Source organism: Cygnus atratus, chromosome 1 (genome assembly GCF_013377495.2).
Source record: "Cygnus atratus isolate AKBS03 ecotype Queensland, Australia chromosome 1, CAtr_DNAZoo_HiC_assembly, whole genome shotgun sequence".
Taxonomy (NCBI): Eukaryota; Metazoa; Chordata; class Aves; order Anseriformes; family Anatidae; genus Cygnus; species Cygnus atratus.
The window spans coordinates 23,115,454-23,135,272 of record NC_066362.1 but is presented as its reverse complement, the minus strand read 5'-3'; the positions used below and the strand labels follow the sequence as shown (position 1 = coordinate 23,135,272).

General features: G+C 35.3%; 1 protein-coding gene across 4 annotated transcripts in view; it reads right to left on the bottom strand.

Annotated features, from left to right (window-relative positions):
* Nucleotides 1–1,099: 1,099 nt before the first annotated feature.
* Nucleotides 1,100–19,819, bottom strand: part of POT1 (protection of telomeres 1) — a 73,740-nt gene continuing 55,020 nt past the window's right edge. For all 4 annotated transcript variants that reach the window (XM_035559383.2, XM_035559384.2, XM_035559385.2 and 1 more), the window contains 9 exons: nt 19,622–19,710; nt 18,659–18,697; nt 18,111–18,267; nt 13,757–13,962; nt 10,757–10,892; nt 8,952–9,046; nt 7,329–7,420; nt 3,877–3,982; nt 1,100–2,768 (listed from right to left, as the gene is read on the bottom strand). In XM_035559383.2, coding sequence (XP_035415276.1) covers nt 2,656–2,768; nt 3,877–3,982; nt 7,329–7,420; nt 8,952–9,046; nt 10,757–10,892; nt 13,757–13,962; nt 18,111–18,267; nt 18,659–18,697; nt 19,622–19,710 — 1,033 coding nt within the window. In that variant the 3' untranslated portion in view covers nt 1,100–2,655. The remainder of the gene's footprint in view (nt 2,769–3,876; nt 3,983–7,328; nt 7,421–8,951; nt 9,047–10,756; nt 10,893–13,756; nt 13,963–18,110; nt 18,268–18,658; nt 18,698–19,621; nt 19,711–19,819) is intronic.

The window sequence follows — 19,819 nt, the reverse complement described above, 5'->3', positions numbered from 1 at the left end:
ATTGAACTGACTGGAAAGACTTCCAACCATAAGTGTTTAAACCACCTTAAAACAAGGACTTCAGGAGTCAAGCATATGGGAATCCCTCAAAATACTGTTCCACATTTATTTTGCTTTCTTGCCTTTTTTTTCCCCTGAAGTCTCTCCTTAATTACAATTTTATCATTTCTATGCACTCACCTGTGCAACTAATCGGTGGTGGTGAGGGGTGATGAGTTCATGTTTCCTTAGTGCTTTTTTGTATTTTTCTTATTTTCCTTCATACTTCCTCCAAAGACGGAACTTGCACTTGCCAGTGGTGATGTTGCTGTGTGATATATACTTTGCTTTCCGTGCATATTTGTCATTTACTCCACAGTTCTAGCAAAAAAACCTAATGTTTTTATGCAGTTACCCTGTATGCTGTGATGTGCATAGGTGGAGGAAGATGAGACATGAGAAAGATATGCCTGGACTGTTTCACTGGTTCTGAGTGCACAGATATTAATCTGATCTGTTGTTTCAATTCTGGAGTGTTTTTGAATATATATAAAAAAAATACCAAAACAGGTCAGAAACTATTAAAAACAGACATATGGTATTTTAGTAATATTTTAGAAACTTAAATCACATATTTAAGAAATCGACCATGGGAAATGTGACTTTTACTTCTCTCTGAAATGCACAGCTTCCAGAAACCTCTCTCTGTTGATGTTCAAAGTCCAGGACACAGCAATCTCAAGATTTTCAACCATCATTCAGCCATTCACAGGTCTCAGTGTTGATGAGAACAGGTAAATTAAAGGTCAGTGTCCCATCTCAATGACTTCCATCGCTCTATATAAAGGCTACCAATGAAGCAGACATTTTCAACTCTGTGCATGAATTCTTTTTTCTATACAGTGATCTCTAGTATTGTAAAACACATTAATGTTTCACTACTAATTAAAATTATTTCTATGAATTATATTTGGAAAGAGAATTAAATGTACATGTTTCAATCAACAAACTATACAAACACTCAATGCATTTTGTTGGAGGAAGGCTATTCATGACTAAGTTTTCACTGTCTTATGAACTAGGAACTAGAATTCAAATACAAAAAACACAGTATTTGGAAAAATCTTTAATAAACGTTTTAATACAATATTCAACAGCAGAAAAGCGTCAGTTTTCTGACAGGCATCTCAGACACGGGATGTGATGAAAAGACTTATTTACAATAAAATGTACATTATCAATATCTGTTATCAGTTGTTAACAAAAATTTAAAAATCAAAATATATTCAAAAGTTTTCATGCACTATATACAAGAAAAGCAAAAAAGATTGCCTTCAATTTAAATCCTAACTTCTGAAATCACTGGGATCCTGCCAGTGTCTAAAGTTTTATAATATCCTTTATAATTATTTTTTCTTCTTATGTGTCTGTTCACAGATTCGGGCAATGTTTGATAAGTCAGTACTGCTCTTTGGTAAACTGCTAGCCCCATTCCAAAGTTGAGTTTTTCCCTAGCTTTTGAAGTAAATATGCAATAACCACCCTTTAATATTCGTTCTCCCCATACACTGATCAATAAAGAACACATTCTCAAGATTTATGGCACGTAAACTCACTATAAATTTTTAGAGTATCAGAAAATATGTAGACTAAATTTTAAATTGACAAATTGTATAATCTAGTAAGCATCCCATAAAAATTAAAAAAGAAAGTGTCATCTACTATCAAAATAATAATCTACTTACAAGTATTGCATCTTGCTTCTGAACTCCCTTAAAAAACAGCTGTTGTAAATATTAAGTGATTTTTCTCGGATGGGAAGCATTTGATTTGACAGGGATTTCTACATTAATTACCACTGAGGAAACATGTCCCGAATTTGTCCTATGTACTTCTGAATGCAAAGTAAAACCAAGTAATTTTCCTACTCGAGCAGTATTTTCAAGCCATGACATCACTATATTGGTTTGGTTTCTCTAAATTTAGTCATACAATCTCATTATGAAAGATAGAAAAGTCAGATACGGGCAGTGTAATCTGACAGAAAATTTACCCCGGTATGTGAGAGCCTTTGAAAACACAGCTAGGTAATAAACATGATAACAACGCTGGTCCCCAATAGGGCCACCTTAAAAAATCATTACAATCTAGTGAATACCAATATTCAGTTTACAATTTTCCTTCAGCTTACTTTCATGACTTGACTTTAACTTTAGTGATAATCATTACATGATCATATTTGTTACACCACCAAAACGCTTGTAGAACATAGTTTGAAAGTTTACTGAACAGCTCCTATTCCGTATCTCTACTGACAATGCTTATTTTAATATAGAAATGAACTATGCAGCATCATTCTGACTGCATTTTCTAAGTAAAATTCACCAGTTTAAAGTAACCTCATCACTGCCTTTTTGAAAGATAGCAGGATACTAGATTGCTTCCAATTGCTTACCACCTCCAACTGCATTCAGATCACAAGGCTGTGTGCCAGGAATATAGTAAATACATCAAAACAAAACTCCCATTCACCTTAACTCAATACAGAAACTAAAACTTAATGCACACAGGCTGAATTCCTAAGAAAGGAACATAGGTTTTATTATACAGTCTCCAATCCAAAAAAAAATAAAAAATAAGATTCTTACTGAATTACTTTCTACTAGTAACACATTACTATACAACATCTTCAGCAACCGTAGTGTCAAAAATTTGGTAATAAACTTGCTGTTTCTTCCCATCTGTGATATTATAGGACTTGATGAAGCATTCCAGCCACGGCAAGTCATCTACAAATCAAAACCAAATTATGATTTAATATTCATTTCTAACTTTTATAGAAGTAGAACTTAACTAGGATCTAAACATGTAAAATATTTAAAGAGAATAAAAATCAATTACTAATTTGAAATTAAAATTCATAACTAGTATTCCAGTTTGTGTGTTAAAATTTACTGCACCATCTGAAATGGTATTCAGTGACAATCAGCCGCCCAGACCACTCCCACCCCCACACCACTTGGTTGCAGTTGTACAACAGTGTAGCATAAAGACCTCCTAATAATAAAAACTCATCTCAATGATACTAAGACTAATGAAATTGGTCTCTAAAGGGAATCCTTTACACCCTTTACAGTAGGACAGTCTTTTAAAAGTAAAGACTCTGGTATGGTTGTCATCGATATCCATGTACTTTGTGAAGTATGCTCCTGAGGTTGAAGCTGTGGCTACCTTGGATGTGTGTGGTTTGGGCATAGATAATTTCTGCCACAGCAGAAATACTGTATGAAAATCTTTTTGACTGAATCTGGATTGAAGCTTTTTTGCTTAATTTCCATGGATGTTTCCTGTAGCAAGGGATGCTCTAAATCAGTATGTGCATTCAGAAGAAGAATCTCACCCACAGCATGAGCAATACACTGAATTTCCTTTCAGTTTACCCTAAGGTGCTGTGACATTCAGTGCAGTTCCGGCAAACGTCTGTATGAATACAATCAACATGTTAGCGCATACCTAAACATGACTGTATTCACACACCACTGCATGCCACATGAAAATTTACTGAACCATTACTTTTCTTGCTGCTCAAAAGGGTCTTCTACTATTCTTCTACTATTCTTCTACTATTCTTCTACTATTCTTCTACTATTCTTCTACTATTCTTCTACTATTCTTCTACTATTCTTCTACTATTCTTCTACTATTCTTCTACTATTCTTCTACTATTGAAGAAATACATAAAAGCAAATTAATTGGAACTCCCCTTACAGACTCCCTGAATTTCTTGGTTCAGAGTTTTACCCATGCATAAGTTCAATTCTAAGACTTTGCATATGTAATAGCAGACAGAAAGACCCTTTCCCTTCTCACCCCCCTTTAAAATAACATCAACCTAACCTAATTTTCTTCCTGGAGGACAAAGTGTATTCATGGTCATCTGCATCTTTTGCTGAAGAAAATTATTACTTAAGATTTCAGAGGCAGGAATTTGGAAGAACTTCTCCTGAAAGAGAACAGAAATTATAAAGTGTTGGAAGAAGGGTAAGAAACCATTAGCCAGAATCCTGACTGCTTGTCCTTTTAAAGAACTTAAATTATCCAGAGAGTTAAAAGAAGAAAAACATGATTTTTAACAGGAAGACAACAAACTGTCAGAAAAAATAGTAGCCTGTGTTTCAGTATTCCTTAGTATTCAGGGACTACAGCCACGCAGAAAACACTATATATATTACTAACACACCTGCATATATGTGTGTACATGCAATTGGCAAGTATCTCTCATAAATCTCCATTATCAGACAATGTTAAGGTGACAGAGGACAGTCAGCCCTTTGAAAACAATGGGGCATTGCAATTTGGCTTCATACTTTCACACCTGAAAGGGAGTTCAAGTGGAATTCTCTTCCACTTTTTGAAAGTTTAAAAACAATGGAGAAGGGCTCATGATGCAGGATGCGTTTCTGCATGGAAGAATAAAATACAAATGGAGCAAGGAAATGTTAAATAAACCTCTTTGTATTATTATTTTTTTTAAACTATATACAGTAACATCACTGACAAAGCTCCCATTTATTTTTTCCAAGCTTGTTACCTAATCTTGTACCTCTCAGGGCTATTCACCTTATAACTTCCAAAATGAGTTCAAATTTTTGATGGGAATTTCTCCTTTAAAAAAAAATAAACAGAGAATAATCTACTTTTTGTGTAATTTTTGTATAAGACATTTAACAGAACTGATTGGTAGTTAGCAGATAATCCTGTAGCAAAACTGACACACACACAACTACTTTTTCCTCTCACTCCAAGTTCTTCTGACTATCCACCTTTTCAATGTTTTCCTTCAATGATTACATGAAGAAGAAAGAAAAGAACTGAGAGCATTCCTATAAAAGTGTGACTGGAAGCTGGTGTAAAGTTGTACTTCAAAGTAGCTCAGTTCCATCTCAGGTGATGCTAAAGGACCAGAGTTCAGGCTTGGAATGTATTGGTTGCCTTTGAAGTTACCACCAGCAGGAATGGCAGCTGGCACTTCAGAAAGAACTGCTGTTTCTTTTTCCTGCGGCTGAGCTATAGTACTGAGCAATATCTGATAAGAATCCGGGCTACTCTGAAGTAAAGATTTCTGGAATTCTGAATCAAGAGTTGGTTTAAAATCTTTTTCCCCACCTCCCTTTTGCAGTTTAGTTTCTGTATATGAAAAGACAATGGACAGCAGAAGGAGAAGATGACTAGTTCAAATGAGGATTGCAGTCTTTGACATCCTTTCCTGCTAATACACTGTGGTATTTAAGAAAACATTTTTTTTCCCATTATTATTCTTACTTAGAGTCTTAAAATTAAACAAGGAAAATCATTCTCTTCGAAGTCACATTCAACATTGTTTAGTAAAACAATATATAAATTTAGTTCAATAGATATCTAATAGCATTTAATAGTACTATGTATTAAACTGCAGGGGAAAAAAATCCCACTGTTTCTGTCACATTTTGAAGAAAATCTTAAGTCCTAAGTGGCGCTACACTAACTCATTTCCACTTGGGCAGATGTATTACTCCAGTTGTGTATTCTGAGATCCTAATATTCCCAGCTATGAATTACTGGAATAAGAAAACACACAGATGCACTTATATAAAGACAAAGTTAGAATCTAATGCCAAGTTCTTCTGACTTCTTTACCAAATTCTTCTCACTTTTTTGATTGCTTTCCCTTTTCAAAATGGTCAATCTACCATCTCAAAATCTATGCCAATACCTAAAATGTGTGTGCATGTGTATGTTTAAAAAAGTATAGACTGACATATATTTGTGTTGCACAGAACAATATATTTAAAGGAGCAAACTCACTAAGGCAGATTGCTAGACTAGTATCATCTTCTGCCCTAGACTGGAGATATAAGAAGCAATGACAATCTCTTTTCAGTCAGAAATCCTTCACCTTCAGTTCTACAGAAAATTCTTACTCAAACCATCTTTGTGCATCAAACTGGTAATCTAATAATAAAGCTTATGAATTAGGGTAAAAGGAGAGCAACAACAAAAAATCGTGAAGAGTAGTTATTGGTAGTTTACTGTCAAAATGGGAGATCATCTGACTGTCCTAAGTCTGGTGCTTTTGAGGATTTTTCATGTGACATGCTTTATGGAATAACAAATAGGTCTACTATGTTTACAGGAAAAACAACACTGAGGGAACTGCAAGTATACAGGAGGGAAGAATATATTTTTTTCACAAACTGGAAGGGCATTAAGACAGAAACAAACAACAACAACAAAAACACTTTTCACTACATACTTACATAACATACTGGATTTAAGCAAGTCGAATCAACTGCACAAAGAATGTAAAATAATTTCTTAAAGCTGAGGTTCTGCTCAGAAATGAAGGGAGTATACCAAGCACGAATGAGGAAGCAAGAAATTCAATGATCACCATTATAGTTACAGACAGATGCATTATCTGACAATGACTCATGCTAGGGTACTGGGTTAGCACTTCAGGGAAAATGTGGGCCAGCTGAAAAGAACTCAGAACAACACTGAGAATGATCAGAGTTTACAAAGAACTCTGATATGGAAAAAAAAAGATAAAAACTCTTACATGTTTGTGTTTTATATGTGCATAACACCATTATATGTGTTTTTTCAGTCTTCAGAAGGAAAACTCATTCAGTGTGTGGTGACAAAAGTATGTGTTCTTCAGTGTCTCTGTGGCATTTAGTTGCTTCAGAGAAGACTGAAAGATTAATTAGGTTAGCAAAGGTTACCTAAGGTTAGCAAAGCAGTGGAATAAACTGCTTCAGGAATCAAAGACTTAGCTGTATGGCTATAGCTACAGCCTAGGATCAGGGGAAGGAAGGCCTCTTCTACTTCATATGGAAAAAAAACACAAACCAGGAATTACTAAATGGATAACTAATATTAGATTCTACTAGGAGTTAAAGAAGTCATGAGATTTTGAACTAACTGAGAAGCTACCTGTGTAAATCCTGAAACTCATTCACACAGCATTCAGGCTCCATAATTTAACACCACCAATAGAAGTGAAATTACGCCATGTATAAAAGTCTATGGAAAGATAAAATTATCTCCTAGCTCCAGCTTTGTTATTCTATACTTTGATATTTTATTGAAAAATTACTAAAAATTGCATTCTGTGCATCTTCATTGATGCACAGTACCAATAACATTATAACACTTGTAATGGTCACCATAAAACAATGCAGGTAACTTAGAATAAATACTTCTACATATACGCATTTGATATATATATACGCATTTGCTATTCTAGTAACAAATAAACTCCAAATGCACATGATCCATATAGTCTGCCTTTACCAAGGTTTACTTACGTAATCAAAAAGGTATGCATTTAGTGCTCCTGTTCCATCAACCAGTGTAAACTTCATAATAAACACATACTGGAGTAGTTCAATACCTAAAACTGAAGAAAAAAATGGACCTGTTTTATGTAGTGAATATGCAAGACAAACCATAACAACTGGAACTGACACTATCCCTCCTTTAATGGTAACTAACTTTGAATACTGTAATTAAAAGCATAAGTCAATAGGCCAAAAAATAAAGGCTCTCTGTTCATACTTTGAGAGCACATCGCAATTTGCCTGGAAACTTTAACAAGTGAGGCTCTACAAATACAGAGATGTTTTAGAATACTCTTACCCCAATAAAAGAAAAGATAATATTTGCTTAGATCAGGGATCCTATCTTTTGGTAGGGTCCTCCTACTCTTATTCTCTTATTCATGGAAGATTAAGAGAGTTGCTCTTAATTCAGTGGTAAAACAGTATTCCACCTGAAAACATATCTTCTGAAGAAAATGCTTTTTTTTTATATGACATAGTAAAAGTTACCAGGTAAACCCTTACTCAGAAGAATTTTACTGGCAGTTCTGAAAATAATCCATTATAAGTAAGTGACTATATTCATTATCTCGCTGGTAACAGCAACCATTATCCTGCAAGCACCTTAAACTTACAAAGTTACTGCAACTCAGCATCAATCTTTTCTGGGCACATTTACTTAAATTGGCTAGCCATTTTATGTTTTATCTGCTACATTTGTTGGTTATCATTTAGTCTGAAAATACAGATGATGAAAGAATAATATACATAAAATAATGTAAATGCTGCAAAGCATTTAATTAACAATGCTTTCATTTTGAGGATTGCATGTCAGTCGTAGCTGCTGCAACACCGTTTGCTACGTATTTACATTTATTTAACCGAATGACAGTTTAAGATAAACACTGTATTGCTTGAATACTTTTTTCTTTTATGAAGTATTTATCAAGCTTAGATACTGCTAGACATTCCAACTTGATATATAAGAACATGAATTAATATGCATGAAAACATGCTTTTATTTTTCCTTAATGTGTTATGAAGTTTTAAGCTCCATTTTCCCTTCAGCATTTTTGTGTGTTGACTACATGAAATAACAGAGGGAAAACACAAAGCAAGAACCCACAGATTCTTGTGTATTTCCTCTTATCTATTACTTCTTTCAGACTCTGCAATATGCTTAGCATGACATGGCTTGCAGATGAAAAGTTTAACTTCATTAATCATTAAATAAGGTTTGCTTTAGTCAGGTCACAAAAACTGCACGTTACTAATTTCTAATACTGCAAGCATGTACACAACTTAAAAAATGACATCTGTATTGATGCAACCAAAGATTAATTACATCTGCACTATGACAAGTTTTACTAGTGACAAATATGATAGAACAAACTATTCAACATATAGGATATTTAATTCATACTAGGAAAAAAAGGAAATATTTAATTTCAGTTTGTAAAAGGTGAATAAGTTTTACAGCTTTGTACTCAAAGGTAGCCATAATTTACATGCCTTCTATACAAAACTGCAACCTGCAAACCAAGCTATTTTGTATACACACTTAAGAATCAGGACACAAAACACTTTTAGGACAGTATCACATCAGCTGACCTTGTGCTATTTCGGTTGGTTCCCATGATGGTCGTGGTTCTGCTGCCAGGGAACTTAGATTCTTAATAGGCTTTGGAGTTGAACACTGCTTGCACCTAGCATTGAAAACGAGATGGTAAGACCAACCAAGCACAGAAAGGTTAATACTAGAGGCCTTCTGCACAGATCAGAAATCATTCAGATTTCCTTACTCAATGGGAGCACAAAAGTATTTCTATCGCTGCTTTCAACAACTATTTCACTGGACACACAAGCTTTAGACTACATCAAAATCCTTAATGCCGCTTTTGAATCATCCCTGAGAAGAAATATCACCACTGACTTATTCAGCAATACAAACAACATCTCATTTTGTAATAGCAAGAATTAATCTGAACTTACAGCATCCTCTAAAAACAGAACAGGTTTAGAAGAGAAATTTGGCTTTACCTATGTTCAAACATTAATTGAGCTATTAAAACTATCTCTTGATTTAATGCTGACATATTTGCATATCATTATGAATTTTACACAATGTGACATAGTAAGTAAATGCTGCAAGTGGATGAAAATATTGAAAAATTTCCAAAAGTTCTTCTCATTTTCCTCAAGAAGCAAAATAACAGAATAGCTATTTTTTCCAAATTAAGCTTCTGTGCTAGCATGTTACAGTTAGAAATCAAATTAAACATGCATTATCTATTTGAGCTACATGTCAAAAGTCAACAGGCCTAATTCCGTCCAAGGGATATGAAGCCAAACTCAATGAAGTTAATTTTATTTATTTCAAAAAGTTGTGAACAGCCACATTTGGAAAGGTCAAAACAATATATGGTAAATGACATCTGTATTCATTTTATCAGGCCCTTATGGGAGGGCATTAGGGTTCACATAAAATATGCAATATTTCTGCATAGATTTTTTTAATTTATTTTTTTTACTGCCTACAGGCCTGAAGTAGTGCAACACATAGCTCTGCTTGAAGTTATTAGGACTGCCAAGAAGGAGGACTTAGTAGCTTGCCTGAGGTAAACTGGTATTTCTGAGTTTTCTGACCTGTATGCTGCTGTGCAGTACTGGGAAAACATACTGCTGCTAGCACTCATTGAACAGGAATAAAGTATTCCAAGTCACAGCACAGACAGCAGACCTAGATGAGCGTACCATATTCCACAGCTCTGGGAACTGTGGAATTCAGACACCTGTTGAAGTTGTTCCTACAGCTACTGTCATCCACAAATAGGCAAGGTATTTTGCAGTGTTGTGGATCTCAATATACAGCAAATGGTGAGAAAAGGTCGTCCAAAAATCAAGCTTTCCCAACACTAGGAATTAGAGAGAGAACAAGACTTGGATCCACAGCCTGAATTCATTTTCTGGGGTCTGTGTTATCTATGTGGAAAAAAAAAAACAGCTTATAATTTTAAAGCAACATACGTTTTGATCTTAGTCTACTGAGTAAGACCAGAAAATGGTATTTGACTGTCCAGAAAATAGGAGATTTGGACTCAAAATGAAGATTTAGGCATTCTGCAGCCTGAAGAGGCTTATATGCACATTTCTGTCTATGTAGTCAACGCTGTAAACACAGACCAAAGGCAAGACTGAAGCTGGGTTGCTGTGTAATTAAAGGTGTATGTTTTATAGTGCAAGTGAGCAAGATACCCAACTACAGTTCAGTCAAAAGGATGCTTTTATACATCCTTTGTATCAAAGATTCTTTGGACACATTATTCCTTGAGCACTGTCGTGTGAATTACTGAAGGAAATGACCTCCATTTAATACTGCAACTCTTAACGTATTAATAAATACACCTTTAACCTACCCATAATATTTTACTTTTCCTTGTAAAAGAAAAGGAGCTGAAAGATCTAATAATTCAAGATCATTCTTTGTGGATCTCACAGGAATAACACATTTAAATCTTCTTGTAAGCTTCCAGATTTCTTTTGATGTTCCACCTATTAAAAACAGAAAAATGTTTTCTTAAACTGTAATCAAGAATAAATTGAACAAGTTATGTTTCCTGGCTGCCTGGATGTTCGTTTCAGGACTTCCACTATAAACTAAAACCCATTATGGGAAAAAAAAGGAAAAAAGGTCCATTATCTTCTCACTACCTCAACATCAAACTCAATAAAAAAAAAAAAAAAGATGGACATTTATTAGAGCAGATGTCTTAATATCTTCCTTAGAGTTATCATGGTAACCATGAAGCTCTATTTAGTTAAAATCACTTCCATATAATTTCTACTATGATTTCACTAGTAATTGTCTTAAAAAAAAAAAAAGAATAAAGAAAATGTGCAAATTCATCTTAGTAACTGGTTTTCCAGCTTCTAAGTGGCAAAAACCTATTAATTTTCAATCATCAGTTTATGAAAAAGTACCAATTTAAACACATCACATTTGACAGGAAGCCTGACCAGCACAGAACAGTGAACAAACCCTTCCCTCAACTGGCTAGCAATGCTGTGCCTGATGCACCCCAGGGTACAGTTGGCCCTTTTGGCTGCCAGGCCATGCTGCTAGCTTATATTCAACTTGTTGTCAACCAAAAACCCTAGATCCCTATCCGTGGGATCTAGGAAAGCGATCTCTCCAGCATCTTGTGCCCCAGTCTGTGTGTGTACCCAAGACTCCTCCACCCCAGGTGCAGAATCTAACACTTGCTCTTTTTAAACTTTATGCGGTTGGTGACTGCCCAGCCCTCTAGTCTGTCAAGATCTCTCTGCAAGGCCTCTCTACACTTGAGGGAGTCAGCAGTTCCTCCTTATTTATTTGGAAATAGCAGTTCTACAAAAATATACTTTTTAATCAACTACCGAACAACACATAATAAAAGTGAGCAAACAAATATTTTCTACAACTGTTTATCACTAACTCTAATTAAGACCTTTCAAAGATTTTATGACAAGCTATTATGGCACCGGGACGTAAAATATTTAATGTATATATTTGTAACTTGTATTGCAGATGTAACTAGAGAAGAAATCAATAAAGGTGCATATCAATAAAGGTGCACTGGTGATACAAAAATGCACAATAACATGAAACATCCTCAATGAGCAACCGATAAAAAAAGTTTAAGGAAAAAAGACAGATATATCTGAAAATAGCTTCTCCAAAGGTCCTCCAAGTCCAGTGATGTAGTTAAAGCCTCTCATATGCAGCCTAACTCTCATCAAAGGAATAAATATACTGAAAAAGGAATAAATATACTGAATTCAGGGTAGTTTTAACTATGGCATTGCTAAAAGGCCTCCAGACTTTCAACTTTGCTCTAATATGAAGTTGCATCAAGTGAATGTATTCTGGCTCCTACGAGACTAGCATAAAACATACAGAATTACCAGGGGTTATGTGAAATCACTGTGATTCATATCATTAAAAATAATGAGAATATGCAAGGAGCAATAATCTACGTGTTAACTAACATTTCACTCTTCAGTTCAACTGATCTGCAGCAATGGTCATAGATTTCCCTCACTCGCTATGAAGGCTCACCTAAAAATTCTGTCCATTATCCAACTATTTCCTCAATCCCAGTGCAATAGGTGCCAAACACAAGACAAGAAGTTCTTGCTTCAGTATAATGAATATAGGGAAGAACAGAGTCTCATGTTAGACAAGAGAAATTTGCTTGTGTTTAACAAGCAAACAGAAACTTGACCGTGCCTGTCTATTAATTGTCATAATGCATTTGGCCTTGGAGTTTGGTCTGTATCTGGAAAAGTATTAGGAAGATTTCTAGGGAGACTTCAAAATCTTAACCTCCAAAAACTTATAAGATGAAAGTGAAACTAGCACATGGCTTGGAAAGGGTTCATGATCAACGTCCTGGGAAAAAAAGGAGCTAAAATACTGCCTATGCTCCAACATGAAGCACATATTTCCACATGCACAGATACTTAGTTGCTGCCATTTTAATATCTGAAAAAGAACAAGTTGTTTTAGTTATTTTAAAAGAACACAGTAGAAATATTTTATTATTTCTTTTTTTTCCCCTGCAAAGATATGGTTGGATTACACACACACACGCACACACAAATCCAGTTTGGAACATGTCAGAGGCATAAACCTGCTATCAGAATTAGTCAAACATAAAACATAGCAGGAAACAGAAGTGGTTTGCTATTGACCCTGATGCAAAGGACCACCTGACTCACATTTACTTATTCACACCAATACCTTCAGGAAAATTAAGGACTTTGTTTTGTACTGAGAATTTATTATTCTTATTCTATCAAAAATATTCCTTATTTGGATTCTTGCTAAATTGCTTTGTTTAAACTTTAGTGGATATTTCTCTTCCCTGAAGAAAATCTGATTAAAAAAACAACATGCTGCAAGAAGCTCTATTTGTCTGAAACAACACTGACATCCAGAGGCTGACAAAGTTAAACGTAAGCTTCTATCATACGACTTCCAAACCTTTACAATATCAAGACTAAAAATTATTTTTAGAAGGCTCAGCCAGACTTCAAATGTGAACCGAAAAATCAGTAAGCACAGCTGGAAAACAACACAGCCAGATATTAATTTCAGGAGAACCACTAACAAACTTACTGGTATAGCTTAGAATGGGTAGAAGAAGCATCTGACCAATCTTATGAGCCTTCAAAGATTACATTTTCCTCTGTGGCTACAACATTAACAAAGTTCCAGATGAGTTTTCCTTTTTCTAGGAAATGCCTTTGATTATTACTACTTACACTGAATGTAAATTGAACATATCTTAACTTTGTTTAATTATTTATATATACACCCAGAGCAAACACTGGGCCTTAAGAAGTGATATATATTTGCATTTTATTTATCTTACCTTCTATCATAAGCAAGGTATCTTCAGGATATAGAAGCATTTCATCGTGCTTTACAAAATGAATAGTTATTTTCCTTTGTTTCTGGTCTTGTGTTGTCCACATTACAGATTCATACCAGGACGTACTGTGTAATTCTGGGTTTGGGGGAGTAACTGCAGAGCCTTGCAAAATTAAGTCAAAGGCATCTCCATCTGGAACTTCTTGCCTAAAACCATTTCCAAAATTAATATGTAAATGCTAACAGCAATCTAGCAACAAGGAAGACAGAACTCTGAATAAATATTAAAAGTCATGAGACTTAAAGTATATACAGGAAAATATATATTTACATCAATTTAGGCATTAAGAGCTATACAGCAAATTATATTAAGAAAATTCATTTCCATTTTAACAAATATATGGAGTAATGTAAGCTTACCTATGTGCAAAAGCAGCCTAGTGGCTTTGTTCACATATGTAAATCCATGGAAAAATGAATAACAGATTTAAGGGATTTCAGTTGGGCCTTAAAAAAGCCACACAATTGCACACCGTTTTAGAGGAATTAAATGACCTTCCAACCTCATACAAATTCCAGTTTTATGTTCCTGCCTATTTTACTTTGTGTATTTTGGAGAAAGAAAAAAAAAGTGCAAAAGAAGAATTGCTTCACATATGCATTGTAAAAGCAAAATCTGCAACTCTGCGTCACAGAGGTTTTTTTCTGTTGTATTAGAGAGCACCATTCATACATTTCCAGTTGTCACCCACAGGGAAATAATGCAAGGAATTCAAATTTTAACAGCAAAAATTTTACCAGGAAAAGAGCCAACAGGTGGTACAGAAAGAAAAAAAAAACATTAGGATGTTTTCTCCTAAGCAAGACAGACCTGCCTGGGCAGGGCTTGGGCTATTTCATAAAATATTGGAAGAAAGTAGATAGCAACCTTCAGAGTAGAGTTAAAGAGAATATACCAACAACTCCTGCAGCTTACTTTGATGATTTATCTTTCAAACCCAAGAGCAGCTTGCTTTAACCAGTGAATAGAACAATTCCTGCCTATAAAGCCCAAACTTTGATATTCTTCTGCTATAACTATAAAATTGATACACAAAAGTCTTGTTGAATCTGAACTTTCTTTTCATGAGCACACTGCTGCTGTTCATGTGAATTCTTTCCGTTTGTGTTCCTGGATAACTATTTTAAATGGAAAAGTTAAACTTCTGGCCTCTATAGCCTGTAGATTTCCTGCACAGGCAGGAATGGAACGAATTGGTTTCAGGAAAATGAAACCCGAGGTTTGTAATCTCTTTAGTGTGGGTATACAAATAAAACTATTTCCATTTATATCAATAACAGAAAAAGGGAACGTTACTCCCATCTACAAAAAAGGGCAAAGAGGACACAGGGAACTAAGGGCTGTACAGCCTTATCTCTATCTCTAGGAAGAAGATGGAGCAGATAATCCCGGAAACCATTTCCAGGTACATGAAGGGCAAGAAAATCAGTCAGCATGGATTCACCAACGGGAAATCATGCTTGACCAAATTCATAAGTTTCTATGATGAAATGACCAGTCTGGTAGATGAGGGAAGAGCCGCAGATGTTGTCCACCTGAACTTTAGTAAGGCTTTTGACAATAAGTCCCATAATATCTTCATAGATGAGCTGCTGATGAGTAGGCTGAATGGGCAGACAGTGAGGAAACAGCTGGGCCCAGAGGATGGTGATCAGTGGTGCAAAGAGTGCAAAGTGTAACTGGAGGCCAGTAACTAGCCGAGTACCCCAGGGGTCAATATGGGATCCAGTCCTGTTTAACACCTTCATTAGTTATCTGAATGATGAGTGCAGCCCCAGCAAATTTGCCGACGACTGGAGAGGGTGGCAGATACACCAGAGGGTCATGCTGTCATCCAAGAGAACCTCAACAGGTTGAAGAAATGGTCTGACAGGGAAGTTGACAGGGACTTTGGGGAAGTATAAAGTCTTGCATGGGGGAGGAACAAGCCCATGCACCAGTATATGCTGGGGGATACCCAGCTCAAAAGCAGCTCTGCAGAAAAGGATCCGGGGGTCCCAGTAGACACTAAGTTGAAAATGAGTCAGCAGTGCGCCCTCACCACAAACAGGGTTAATGGCTGCATTAGGCAAAGTATTGCCAGCAGGTTGAGGGAAGTTATCCTTACCTTCTACTCTGCAGAGGTGAGGCCACAGCTGGAGTACTGTGTCCAGTTCTGGGCTCCCCAGTAAACAAGAAAGAGTTGGACATAACATAGTCCAACAAAGGACCACAAAAATGATTAAGGGACTGGAGTATCTCTCTTATAAGGAAAGGCTGAGATAGATTTATTTATTTATTTATAATCCTGGAGAAGAGAAGGCTCAAGGGGGATCTCATCAATGCATATAAATACCCAAGGGGCAGAGAGGACAAAGCCAGACTCTTTTCAGTGGTGTCCAGCAGCAGGACAAGAGGTAAAGGGCACAAACTGAAACACAACAGGTTCTGTCTGAACATCAGGAAACACTTTGGCTGAGCAATGGAACAGGTTGCCTAGAAAGGTTGCGGAGTCTCCCTCCTTGGAAATATTCACAAGCCACGTGGACATAGTCTAGGTGGTCATGCTTGAGCAGGGAGGCTGGACCATATGACCTCCAGAAGATCCTTCCAATCTCAATCATTCTGAGAATATTTTGCTATTTAGAGGGAATCTTTCAAAGTCTGAAAAAACAAAAATACACCTCTCACTAGGGCTTTATGTATGAAGAATTATAAGCATCTTACTGCAGAAAGTTAAAGGTTCAAATTCACATTGAACTTTGTTCAGTCAAGCTCTTCAGTACATGCTAAAACAGGAAACAACTTCTTTGCCACAGCAGAATATGTAAGAATCACATTTCCATCTCTGGCCTTTTAATTCACTCAACTCAAGCTGCAGTATTGTATTTCACTGATTCCTTTCACCTGACATACAATGTTGAGAACAGAGAAGCTAAATTTCTGGAAAATCACTGCAAGTAGTCCCATCACTGCTGCAGGATGGTAGCAGTAGCAGTAGTAAGAATACTCTAACTGAAGCCTTGCAAATCTTTCTGGTTGAAAGTCTGCCCTAATTATGAGGCAAAAAGATGGCAGCAATACGTGAAACAGCAGGAGACTCAAACAGGAATGGAGAATCTAACAAGTCAAGAATTTATATAAAGTCAAGTAAAATTGTGGGATAAGGATAAAGCTCAAAAGGAACAAACAAAATCCTACCAATTCTACAGGCTTATACAGAGTTGGCAAATATATCTGAAAAAGTGGCAGAGAGAGTTGGTAATTATTTCCTTTTTATACTTGGTAATAAAGATCAAGTACTTCTATGTTTTGAAGATGATGAAGCACTACTTCTTCTTACATTAGCAACCAAGATAATATTATAACAACATCTGATGAGAAATACTGTTAAAGGAGCAAGCATATTACTTTGCACCCAAAAGCACCAGGAAAAGCTAGTATGGGCATCTTCTTGTCTCAGTGACTTTCATTTATAATAAATTTTGATTATATAAAAAAATCCAAAAGGATAGGAGAATGCTAACATGCCATCACTTAAAGAAGGAAACAGTTTACATCAGTTTAACATAAAGCCGTTTGCTCAGGACTGATGCGAGGCTAACCCACGCAAAAAAAAAAAAGTGATACAGGATTCAGATAATCATGAATAGCACTAAAATGCATGTCACTTTATATTTTAATTGAAAATAGGCTGTGTCAAAGAAACTTTCCCCCATTTTAGAGAGATTACAGTAGAAATGGCTGTTTTTAGGTGAGATCATTTAATCAAACATTATTTGATACAACGAGAAACCACATTACAAGGGAAATAACAATCATAAAATTGGTGAGCAAATTGACTTGAGTCAGAAAAAAGACAAAAATAGTGAGATGAATGTTATTTCCCTGGTATTTTTGGATCAAGAAAAGATGGCTCCTCTGGAAGATTCACTTTATCCAAAGACATAATAATGCTGACCATAATTTAGAGACTATGATTCTATGACTATCACACCCTTTTGCACATCCTATTTTAAATTTGCAAGACAGAACCAAGTACTTAAATACAACGTCAGTGTAAGAAATGCTCACTGTCAAATTTGAAAGTAAAGAAAAATTGTTTTGAAAGTGCAAAAAGGATCCTGTAACTGTAACCCATCTGATGATTTCAAATTTTCTTATTACCAGTGAGCTTCAAATCTTTGCTCAAAATGAAATACATTTAAATTCAGCTCATTTTACACAAAAAGAAGATAAAAATACACTGAAAATCTAGACATCCTAAAACACATAGAACAATTTCCAAATTACTTTTACTGTGTAAAGCACTTACAAAGAATTGCATTTGGAACAATGAAGTTTAATAGACTGATAGAGCTTCTGGGGTTTAAAAGTTCTCAGCTTTGCTCTAATGCGATACTGTTGAGGAGCTCTGCTGTTCCGAATAGTTTTCAGTACTGTGTTACTCAAATCCTGATGATCTGTCAATACTGCAAAACAACAAAAAAAAGCCACACATACCTATTAAACAACACAGCATTTGGAATATGCGGAATGGCCACTGCAGGTATGCATTTTCTCTTAATTCTCTCCTTATCTTTCCCCTCGAAGTTGCAGCCTCAGTTTTATTAATACAACATGCTACTGCAGCCTTTAAGATAAGGCTGTGGGACCACGGTGTAGAAACTCTACATATGGAAATAAAATGCCTACTTGTTTTATTCCTTTATAAATAAAAACAATTCATAAACTTAGAATCTTATAATAGTTCTTACTGTAATAAGTAATAGACATTACTTCAACATTTGAGCTGATGTCTCAAAAACAGCTTTTGTTCTTTAGTAGAAATAAACTTTATTTTGTCATCAAAATGTTCCTTACCTGTAACAGATAATTGCTGACATCTCTGTGATTCAAGATCTGAAATCAAGAAAAATTTCCTAATTATTTTCCTTCCTTTTCTTCTTTACCATGTGGACATACAAAACCAGATAGACACACAAATACACAACAAAAAGTTGAACACATAAAATTAACTCTGATTTTTCATAGTGTATACAATGAATGATAACTGCTGATATAATGATAACTGCTGATATAAACTGTATTTATCCCTTTACAATCTTTCTGGACAAGAATACAGACATTATTCTAAAAAAAAATATGGACTGCCTGGTCCCTCCTCTGAACAGCCTCTACTACACATACACAGTGCAGTAAATCCATTCAAAATTCTTTAAGTATTCTACTGATGGCTAAGTAATGTAGGATTTTAAAAGCCAGAAGCAAAGATGCAGACTGTGTTCAACCAGCTTTAGAGTTTAATTAACTTTCAGTTATTTTTATTCTAAGATAAAAATACCATTAAAAGAATTAATATAGGATCTGGAGAACTGTCCATAAGATACTACTTTTCCATGGCACCGTACTTTGCAACTCTCCCACTAACATAACTTTTCCACGCGATGGATTTGGAAAGTCTCCTCAGCAAGCAGCTGTGTAGTGGCATTTCCAGTGTCTGTCTTTAACAAACCTTCTGTTACAGAGAGGGATTTATTATGACACTCGATTTTATGACCTAATATAGTACGATTAAGAACACAGCCTGTGTTTAATAATTTATTCACTACCTTCTATGAAAATATTTTTCAATGTATGTGAAAGGCTTCTACTATGAGATAGGACAGCATAAGCTGAATTTCCAGTCTAATAAATCAAAAGAATTCTCTAACACTTTGTATGTGAAAGTAATATCACACATTAAGAGAAGCAGTAACTGTAACCTTATCTTGATCACTTATATATATTAGAAGAAGGAGGAAATCAGTTTTCAGTTATTCTTACCTGCAATACTGTTAGAAGTGCTATCTAATTCCAGCGAAGACATGCTGTCCATACTCTGACTGTCTGCCAGTTCCACAGATTCTAAGAATCTAAAAATAAATGGCTACGTATATTATAATCTAGTAGTCTCTCGTGTATATATATATAGATATATGAATAAGAGACTATATATATGAAACTTACTGTTTATCAACACAC